The sequence below is a fragment of the Notolepis coatsorum genome (genome assembly GCF_963971535.1).
Source record: "Notolepis coatsorum genome assembly, chromosome: 4".
NCBI classification, from domain to species: Eukaryota; Metazoa; Chordata; class Actinopteri; order Aulopiformes; family Paralepididae; genus Notolepis; species Notolepis coatsorum.
The window spans coordinates 63,658,536-63,669,738 of NC_140168.1; the positions used below are offsets into that span (position 1 = coordinate 63,658,536).

The 11,203-nt window shown below is 43.2% G+C and overlaps 1 protein-coding gene across 1 annotated transcript; it reads left to right on the plus strand.

Moving 5' to 3' along the window:
- The first annotated feature begins 982 nt into the window (after nt 1-982).
- On the plus strand, nt 983-10,327 carry sf3b4 (splicing factor 3b, subunit 4). The gene is made up of 6 exons (XM_084312371.1): nt 983-1,026; nt 1,556-1,684; nt 3,065-3,607; nt 4,234-4,404; nt 6,218-6,373; nt 9,988-10,327. Exons 1-6 carry the CDS (start codon nt 993-995, stop codon nt 10,155-10,157), a joined length of 1,203 nt encoding a protein of 400 aa, XP_084168497.1. The 5' UTR covers nt 983-992; the 3' UTR covers nt 10,158-10,327.
- Nucleotides 10,328-11,203: the final 876 nt, after the last annotated feature.

Consider the following 11,203-nt stretch of genomic DNA (forward strand, 5'->3'; position numbering starts at 1 on the left):
TTGTTGAACGGTTCAGTAGTTAGGCTAGTTTATATAGTCTTGTAGTACCCGATAATGTAATAATTTCCCAATAATGTATTAACTCCTGAAAACTAATTTGGCACTTAACGTGATTGAAAATGTAATACAACCAAATAATGTAATAACTCAACCAATAATGTAATAAAATGTCCTGACTGATATTGTAATACAATTTTATGTAATTGAATGTATATTACATTACAATTACATTATTGGGAATTTATTAGATTTTCAGGTTGAATTTTTTTTCCAAACTGATGATATTTTGTGTTTTATCGCCTGTTAACATCAAGATACCTCAAACCCTATATATATCAACAGAAATATTGAAATGTTGTGTCTTATTACTGGATATTATAAACAAGTCAGTGGAACAGTATTATGCTTTTTTTACATAACGTTTTACCTACTCTACCACTGCACAAAAGGCGTTTTATTTATATATATTATTATATATATATTTTTTTGTTTACCAATGGTTACAGGCAGCCATACTGGAAGAGAACTACACATTCATCCAAATCAGCCTCTATGGTACTTATTTTTATTTCTTCGTTTTTACATAATTTGAGGATTTATGATCATTTCTCTTACTTATCGAGTTGATTGTTTTCCCCTAAACATGGTATGGCAGCACAATACAAGTAAAAACAATAAATCAATCATTAATAATAATAATAATAATAATAATAATAATAATAATAATAATAAAATAAATTCTCTCTTGCATTCCCATGAAAGGTTGTGGTAATAATATATAAATATATATATAATAATAAAATAAAATATATTTTAATATATATAATCACAACAATGCAATATTCTTGTTTGTCAAGCAAATAAAAAAAGTATTTGGTTTGGTCTCGGTTCTGAACGCTACCAGCAGGGGGAGACACGAAAAAAAAACTCTCTAGTTTTCTTACCTTTGACCCTACTTCCGACGCTCGTCGCTCACCCTGCATTCATTCAACATGGCGGCGGGACCAATTTCGGAACGAAATCAAGGTAGCATAACCAGCTAACCTAATCTGTTTAGTTTAAATGTCTATGTCTGTCTGACGTTTATACTAGTAAACCATACCCTCCAATATATTCTAACACGTTTTAATCTACTTCCACAACAGCAACGTTATTTAGTAACGTTATGTTTGACACACTGCCAGACTAGCTAACTAGCTAACGTAACTTGGTGAGATAATCCAGTCAAACTGAAAACACATGTTATAGGTCTCTTCAGTTAATTGTTTGGCATGTTTTATCTGATCTGAACATTTGCGATATAGTTACAATTTCATTGTGTCGACCAGCAAATGATCATTCCTAGCGCACCTAAACATTAGCAACGTGTGTGTATCTTGCAGTGTATTGGCCCGACGATATTGTTAGCCTTCATTTGTGCTCGCTGGTCCATTGTTGTTTGTGTAGCTATTAACCAACTACGGGCTACTGTAAAATATTCCCCACCGCTGGTCTATATACCAGTGCCTACCTGATGCATCACCACCCGCCATTTCTTGTTTGTGTTCCCACATAGATGCCACTGTGTATGTGGGTGGTTTGGATGAGAAAGTGTCCGAGCCTCTACTATGGGAGCTGTTCCTCCAGGCTGGACCTGTGGTTAACACACACATGCCCAAAGACAGGGTGACGGGACAACACCAGGGTGAGTATATCAGTTATATGCTTGAATTAATTCAGGCTTCAACGTGAAACGTGTGTTTAGATGACTTGTATAGATCATGAAAGTGTTGACAGAGATGGGGGCAGTGGTAGCATTAGCTGGTAAACTCAACCTATACTTAGCTGGTAGACTCAACCTCTACTGTGCTCAACCGCACAGTGAAAATACCTTGGTCACGCCGATGGCTAGAAGTTGTAATATTCATTCCATCGTTTTGAAAATACAACGTGTATCATATTTTCCTCAAACTGAGCTACGCAATCTGGCACGTGATTGCATTTTCATGTGACCTGCCTTGTCAAAATGGGGGTCACTCAATTTTTGCATGGCCACTGGTCAGTCACCCGCAAATGCAATCGCAACGTGTCAGATTAGTTTAGCTCAGTTTGAGGAAAAGCTATATGCAAACAATGCTGTGATTATAAACATTGCACTTTACAAACAATCGACTGAATATTGCAACTTCGCACCATCTGCGAGTGACGGCCCCGGCACACCAGCCGCAACTTTTCAGCTGGCGGGCGACCAGCGCTTCACTTTCGCTCCCATGTTAACGGACGTAGCTGTGCCCACTGGCCGCAAGCGGGTGCGTGGCGGAAGCGATAGTTTTCGCTTCAGTTCGATTCAGAGGCATGCGCCACGTGCATTTTCACAGAAATACACTCAATATCTGCATTATTACCACACATATAGATGTTGTTCAACCAGCTAATGTGTATCTTTCCCAATACAAATAAACCATATTACTATACTTTTTCAGGAGTACAGTCACACTCATCATCATTCTAAAATGAATTCTAACATTCTAATTAATTATATAATAACTGGTTATACATGCAAAATGGACAATAGAACACTGGAACTGGAAATCTTCAAACGGGGACTGACTTCGCATATAGACTAGGCATTTACAGCTGTTCCAATGTAAACGTGCCTTCCTCTGTGCACTTTCACCCGCTCTGAATTCGGACTCGGTGTGCCAGGCCACGAGCGCGATCTCGCACGGAACCCGCGAGTGCCTGCGTGCGCGGCTGGTCTGCCGGGGCCGTGGTGTGGCTGAGGGGGGGATGAGTCAGTTGAGTTGAGAACAGAGGAGCAGATGGAGCGATTTAGATAAGGTGGCTAGCCTTGTGAATCTCCTTTGTATAATGAGTCATTTCTGTAAGTTAGATGGATATGTACTTGCCCAAACAATGTTGCAGTAAATGAGATATGGGTAAATTAAACTGTAGTTTATATATTTGACAGTTGATATTTATTTTCTCTGAAGAACCCTGTCTCTCTTGTAGTAAAATAATCAACAGATGGTGCGGTTGTGCACTTGCCACTGTTAACATGTTAACTGCCTTCACTCTCTCCCAGGCTATGGTTTCGTGGAGTTCCTCAGTGAGGAGGATGCAGACTACGCCATCAAAATTATGAATATGATCAAGCTCTACGGCAAACCCATCCGAGTCAACAAGGCCTCGGCGCACAACAAAAACCTGGACGTGGGCGCCAACATCTTCATCGGCAACCTGGACCCCGAGATTGACGAGAAGCTGCTGTATGACACGTTCAGTGCCTTCGGCGTCATCCTGCAGACGCCCAAGATCATGCGCGACCCAGACACCGGCAACTCCAAGGGCTACGCCTTCATCAATTTCGCCAGCTTTGACGCGTCGGACGCCGCCATCGAGGCCATGAACGGCCAGTACCTCTGCAACAGACCCATCACCGTGTCCTACGCCTTCAAGAAGGACTCCAAAGGAGAGCGGCACGGCTCGGCCGCCGAGCGTCTCCTGGCGGCCCAGAACCCGCTGTCCCAGGCTGACAGGCCTCACCAGCTGTTTGCAGATGCGCCGCCACCTCCCAGCGCCCCCACACCGGTCCTCACCACACTGGGAGCGGGGATGTCCATGCCTGGTAGGACAGATGGTCCATTCTTAAACCTAAACTTCCTGCAGAATAAGAAATGAGGAAACTATTTTTATCTGTATCCCTAAGTACATATTATTCCTCGGCTGATTTTCTAACATTTAATTTGAGCTATAGGATGTCTGTAATGAATGATACATTTGTACTTGAGATGCCATCTTGTTGTCTTAAGTTCCATTACATACAAAACATTTATTTCCTCATGATCCACATTTCCTTGTTGGCTAGCATGGTGTGATGTCATCGCAAAGCTTGGAATAATCTCTTGTCTAATTGAAAACCGCTCAAAGGGTTAATGGGAACATATTATGTATCTTTTCAACAATTGTATACAATTTTTGCAACAAAAAAAAAATAGTCTCTAATTATTTATTTCCCACCACCTCTTTTTTCTCTAGGACACACCACATTTTAAATAGATTATTTCCTTTCCTGCCTTGCTACAGCACACCTAAGAGTAAAAACCCTTGCCAAACAGAAAGGAGTACATAGTAATTTTCCCTCTGCACCTAAATACGATTTCAGTCAAATCCATACAAAGTGGCTGTTGGCTTAAATTCATTATTCTGCACTATGTATCATGTAAAGCTATATCTATATTCTTCCCCCTACAGGTATGCCCCCTCCTGGTTCCTTCCCTCCTGTGCCTCCTCCAGGATCCATGCCCCCGGGGATGCCACCTGGCATGCCCATGCCTCCAAACCCCGGGACTCCTGGACCACAGCCCGCAGGCTCGGCACCACCACCAGGGCCACCTCCCTTCCCCCCAGGCGGCATGCACCCAGGTCAGTGCTCCACTGGGCTCAATATATATATATATTATATATATTCATATACTTTATTATACAATGGTTGACTTATAGCAAGAATAATTCAGTCTCTTTTGACGCTTAGATGGGTTGCACCAGAATAGGCATTTCCTCCATGGTTCTCTCTGAAGGTTTGGTGGAATAGTGAGGTGGGGGGGCGCCAGGGTGGCGCACCACGTTACAGCACTGCGGTGCAACGCGGCCGTCCCGGGTTCGACTCCCGGACCCGGTGACCTTTGCCGAATGTCTTCCCCCATCTATCCTCCCATACTTCCTCTCTCTCTCTGCCGGACTGCCCGGAAAAAAGCAATAAAATGTCTACCAAAAGCATAATAAAAAAAATATATATATATGTTGCGGGGGGGGGGGGGGGGGGGGGGTGGTAAGACTCTTAATGATCGCTTAACAATTTAGGAACCAACAAAAAATCTGAATTAGCTTGATTACATCACAAAGAAAATCCTTGCTTAGCTTTGCCTTATGAGTTTTGCAATTTTGTGAATGAAAAAGTAATTCCAAGAGTTGAGCCTTTTTGAAATGATACATCTATTCAGGAAGTCCCCACTGGATGATTAACGGGGCTACCGTGGACAGGGTGAGCAGCTTCAAGTACCTGTTGGTCCCCATCTCAGAGGACCTGACATGGTCAACACACATAGACACAGTAGTAAAGAAGGCGAAACAGCGTCTCTACCACCTGAGACAGTTAAGGAAGTTCAGAGTATCGGGAAAGATACTCCAGTCCTTCTACTCAGGAGCTGTAGAGAGCATCCTGACCGGAAACATCACTGCCCTACAGAGAGTGGTGCGCTCAGCCGAGCGTACCACGGGTATTGCACTACCCCCCCTGCAGGTTCTATACAACAAGAGGTGCAAATCCAGAGCCTGCAGGATAATGAAAGACCCTCACCACCCCAATAACAGCCTGTTTCAGCTGCTGAGGTCAGGCAGACGCCTGCGAACCCCAGCTACTAGGACAGAGCGGCTTAGGCTCAGCTTCTTCCCCCAGGCCATCAGAGCCATGAACAATGAACATTGAGTGCCCAGAACATTGAACTGTCCACACACAAGCACACATGAACACACACACGACACGCACACTGTGCACGCTCACACACGAGCAGCCACTTAACACTTTAACATGAGCGGGCACACACTCATGTCGCACACACGCACACTTATGGCCAAAGGAAAGGACACTTTAAATTAGAATAACAGGAACAGTGTATTGCACTACCAAAGCTAACTAGCATGTCCCATATGCTCTGTAAATAACTATGTACAGATACCGAGATGTCACTCCATGTTACCTGCTACCTGTTACTGCACAATGTTGTTTCCTTCTTTTGATTCTATTATATGTACCACTGTATTGCACATCGTTGCGGGCAAGACCACCCGCATTTCATTGTATACCTGTATGCCGTGACAATTAAAACTCTTGACTTGACTTGACTTGACTTGACTTGGATGAACGTGGCACAAAACAATTTTAATGCTTTATAAGACAAGCCCACACAAAGATTCTGTTGATGCACAAATCTCCTCCATCCTTACTACACCAAGTATGGAATCTCTGATGTTTTATGTTGCTACCGTTTGTGGAGTTGAATGCAAAATGAAGGGGCGTCGAGAAGGTACAGGAAGAAATAGTTTTGATGACCGTTTTGATGACCATGCTTCATATGAATTTCCTAAAGGTTAAAGGAGAACTCTGGTGCGGGCATGGATGTTCATGTCTGCTTATACCTGCTTGTAAAACAAAAATTATCTGTTTTCTTCCACTCAGGCATGCCTCAGATGCCCATGCCGCCCCATGGACCCCCCGGCATGGTGCCGCCACCCCCTGGACCTCCAGGCTCCAACCAGCATCGGGCACCACCGCCTGGCATGCACCCACACCCACACATGGGGATGCCACCCCGGGGATACGGACCACCCATGGGTAAGTGCTGTAGTACTAAGGGTGCGCATCACCAGAGGCCCCACGATACCATATTATCACGATAGTAGAGTCACAATATTGTGATATTGCTGTTTATTACCTTTTTTGAACTGCAAATTATGTCCCTAATGAAAAACGTCAACATTTGTAGCAATTTTTTTTAATATATATATATATATTATAACACCTGTTTTTTTTTTAACGTTTTCTGTCCGTTTACCTCACACATTAATTTTTATTGCAGCAAAATGGGATTGGGAATTGATTATTGTCATTATCTAATTTTACTTTATTGATACTTGGCGTCAGTGTATCGATATAATATCGGCACTCAAAATATCGATGACCCCCCCCCATGTAGTACCATCATTAATATCAACTTAACATCCATAAACCACACCACTTCTGCTTGTATTGAATTGGAGAAAATTAGCACCACAGGATCTGAATGGTTCACTAGGTAACCTATGTTTATTATCTCAAAAACCCAGGTTTCTAGTAGATAATAGTAGGGATAGATTTGCCAGTGTGCCCTGGAGGAATTGGCTCAGTAATGCACTTTGCGTAACTGCCATCACACCATTGACCACTGCACTTCTGCGTTACATTGAGCTCCTGGGAGAGCGAGCGGCGGGAGAAAATGAATGAATGTGGATGAGAGCCTTGACATTAAGTGGTTGTAGCTAGGCTGTGGGGGTGCTGGAGACATGATCCAATAGACTTTTATACGTCCGAGTCTCCTGAACACAGAGACCAGTCCCAAGTTGATCGGCACGTTCTCTCGGCCGAGCTATAATCACCTTTCCGCACCTACTCCCGAACTCTGCATGCAATCTGCATGCAGAGTTCGGGAGTAGGTGCGGAAAAGTGACTAGCTCGGCAGAGAACTTGTCGATCAGCTTGGGATTGGTCTCTCTGAGAAGTGTTGCAGTGGTCTATTGTTTCTATTGTTTCTGTCTGAAGTTAATTTATTTAATTGCAGATGCATTATGTTGGGAAAGTGTTTTTTTGTTTCATACTTTAGTGTTGTTTACAATGTTTCTGCTAACCTTCTGGGACGTCTTTTGTGACGACCCCAATCTTTCCCCCAATGAAGTTAGAATTAAAACATGTCTATTGCCACACTGCAATGGAAGGGCTGTCCAGCAGTGATGTCCTAGGCTGGATGAAGATGAAGGCTAATGATTTGTAGAATGATGTAGAATATATATTAGATTAGGCTTATGTGTAGCTAGCTCATCACTGGAGGGCACAAACTTGTAAGTCGCTTTGGATAAAAGCGTCAGCTAAATGACTAAATCTAAATGTATAATTAGAGCTGCCACGGTTATCGCATTACCGCGGTATCGCTGTTACATCACGCCCACCGCAGAGTTTAGCTGAATACCGCATCACCGCTGTTTTTTATAATAATACTCTCAACCAAAGCAATGCGCGGCAGTCGGCCCGACATTAGTGTGTTATAATCACATTTTTATGAGCTAACGAATTCCGTTATATTGGACATTTGTATTAATTATATCAAGCGAAGAACTGAGAAATTTGGCAGAGAGAGACGGCAACATTATCGTGAAATATAAACGTTGCGTGATGACTATTATATCTCCGCCTCCCAATGAAGAACATACCAATAGTATGCAACTGCAGAGCCGCAGAGCCGCAGAGCCAGCGGCGCTCTCAGGTCCGGTCTGGGGACCGCTCAGCAGCGCCACCCACCCAACAGCTGAATTGCCAATGGCTGAATTGGAGTATTGCACTGTGCGTGCACAACTGTCAGCTCTGTGGCTCTGCAGTTGCATGCTTCTCGCAAATCTAGCTCCCGCTGCCAAACCAAATTAATCTCGACATCGCTTCACCAATAGTCGTTATCAGAACACTACACACATATCATAATAGAACACACATCGAATGCCTTTGTTAATCATAAGTAGTAACTTTATAATAATAATAAGAAGAAAGGGTCGCGGGGGGTAACCGCCGGGCACTACCACCGCTGCCCACGACACCGAGTGAACGGCGCACGACCAGAGGGGAGACTTCGAATCCGTGTTTCACTTTCAATAATGAATGCGTGCTTGCCGAATCCCAAACCATATTCATGCTGCAAAGTCATCCTCTAAAGATAGACATTTAGACTAGAGGCAGGCTATATGCTATAAAGAGTAGACTACTACTACAAAAAAAAAAAAATGCATTCAAACTTTTTTTTTTTATTATTTTTTGCTGTAACCGCGGCGGTAGGAAATATTTTGCAAATTTGTGCGGTAAGGAAAAAATCAATACCGCGGCAGCCCTATGTATAATACCCTGATAATAACTTAAAATCATTACAGACCAATGACCATTGAACATAACATAGAACACTGTACATAGTAAGTAGTAGTGTAAATAACTAAAAAGAGAAAAGAAAAAGGGGCTTTTTAATCAAGTATTGGACAGACTTGCATGTTAATTTTTCCCATGCACAGTTCAAAACCCTGTGTCTCATATATTCCAAGACTGTGATGATTATTAAAAGCAGTGACGTGAAGCGCCACTATGAGACAAAGCACACATCTTTTGAGCAGACATACCCACTCAAATCCAAACTGATGGCACAGAAAACGAAGGATTTAAGATTTAAGAGCCCAGTATGATGGATCCACCAGAATCCTATGAGCACCTACACATGTGTATGAGAATGGCCCTGACACCATTCCAGTCCAGATTTTAAATCCTGGCAGGACAAGCTAGAGCTACAAGCTAGTTCAATGTGAAAAAACTCACAATGAATATTGTTGAAATATTATTGAATTGTACTTTCTTTATTTGATTTGACAGTTGTCGATTACATTGACGTTGATACAACTACTAGGCTACTTCAATATATATATGGCACTGAATCATCATAATAACTGGACTTTGAAGAAGTCTTTATTCGGCATGCAGTGACACACATGCGATGGGCGGCACACACACAGGAACACACACGCATGCAATTTCTATTGGTTCGACGATGCGATTGAGTCTCTCTCTGCACTTGACCCATCCCGTCGTCCTTCCCCCCAAGGGCAGCCAGGAGCAGAATGGAGCCTGCGGCGTGGGGCCGCGCCTTGGGGACCAATCCAAGTGCTCCTGTCCATCTTCGTTAGGGACGCGACAGCGTTAGCATTCTGTTGTGCCTGTTTTTCCATTGGGTTTTTATCTTATCGGGGTGGGGGAACCCTTGCGAGCACGGGGAGAACATGCAAACTCCACACAGAAAGGCCCGGGAGATACCCCACCTGGGTACCTGGCAACGTGGAAACCTGGTCCCCAAGCAGGAATCGAACCCTGGACCTTCTAGCTGTGAGGCGGCAGTGTTAACCACTACACCATCACTATAACACAAGTTATACATTATGATGTTGCAGATCTTAGCTTGAGGACATTTTCTCTGACTGCACCTCTTTTGAATTTTAATTGAATACCCCTGGTCTGTAATTTGTAGTGTAAAGTAGATTCATTGATAGAACTGATGAATTGACAGTTGGGGTTGATTTTAAGCACGTGAACAGAGTTTCTGGTCAGAGCCTGGTAAATATAATTATTGGTAGTTTCTCACATTGTAACCCCTCTTTCCTCTCCGTGTTCAGGTCCCCCCATGCATCCGGGTATGAGAGGGCCTCCTCCTATGCCTCCACCTGGCTACGGCAGTGGACCTCCTCGCCCGCCTCCCTTTGGCTTCCAGAGAGGGCCTCCCATGCCGCCAAGACCCCCCGGTGCCCCACCCCGGGTCCCCATGAGAGGACCCATGCCACCTTAAGACGACCATGGACATTAGCTAGCCGCTCCCATTTTGCTATTTTTCTTTTTTAAATATCTAGATCTACTGTAGTTTGCAATTGTGAAACTATTGTGCGCGAAGACTTTGTATCTTTTCTTTGTCATTGTACAGAATTCCAACATGTGAGGAATAAAGGTTTTAATACAGGTGGATACATTCTTTTTTTTCTTAACCCCATGAGATATACAGGTCTTAAGGGAGGGGTGTAGCAGTTGTCTACCTTAACTTGTGCAATTGGCCTAGCATGTGCACTGAGGTCAGCTAGCTACCTATGGGGAGTAGAGAAAAAGGTTTTGCAGACACAGTTAAAGGGGAACTCCACTTTTTTTTGGAAATTAGCTTATTTAACATCTTCCCTGGAGTTAGACAAGAAGATGCATACCTTTTTTGTCTCTGTGTGTGCATTTTAGCTTTGGGAATAGACGCTCCGTTAGCATAGCTTAGCTTCATCACTGGAAGTGAGGCAGGACAGTAGCCTTACAGTGCCTTACAGTGTATTGCAAGGTCTGACATTGACCAAACTTGATATGCATGACCTTGGTATAATAATGAAGAAACTTTACAAATCTCATAGATATAGTTTTCTATAGGGACACTAGGGACATGTCCCTACCAAAGCCATGGAAACATGAATTGTCCCTACCAAAATAATTGCAGAGCAGTCTTGCAAAACCGAGCCTTTTCACCTGTTATGAAAGTGTAGGTTGACAGCTGCATCAAGAACCTATCAGCAAAGTTTTGAAAAAACAAAAGATGAAGTTATCATACTGCATCCTTATAATGGACTTTCATATGAAAAAAGATTCCAAGCAAGAATCATACCCACGTTAATTTACTGTTTGTAAATCCGTCAATAGAAAAAAAAAAAAAAAACTATCTGCAAGCAATCCTATTATCTGCAATATCCAATCAATAACCTGGAGTTTCCTCCTTCCCTTGTCTCTGTCCCAGTGAGCCTCAGAAGCGGTCACAGCCATCCACTCGTTTGTCACGTTACTGACTCAAAAGCACACCAACATTTGTGT

What these genes read in the sequence shown, in the direction of transcription:
- sf3b4 (XM_084312371.1), top strand. Translation starts at nt 993, where the DNA reads ATGGCGGCGGGACCAATTTCGGAACGAAATCAAG. An exon ending in AATTTCGGAACGAAATCAAG is followed by an intron (nt 1,027 to 1,555) that starts GTAGCATAACCA and finishes GTTCCCACATAG; the next exon opens with ATGCCACTGTGTATGTGGGT. An exon ending in GGTGACGGGACAACACCAGG is followed by an intron (nt 1,685 to 3,064) that starts GTGAGTATATCA and finishes ACTCTCTCCCAG; the next exon opens with GCTATGGTTTCGTGGAGTTC.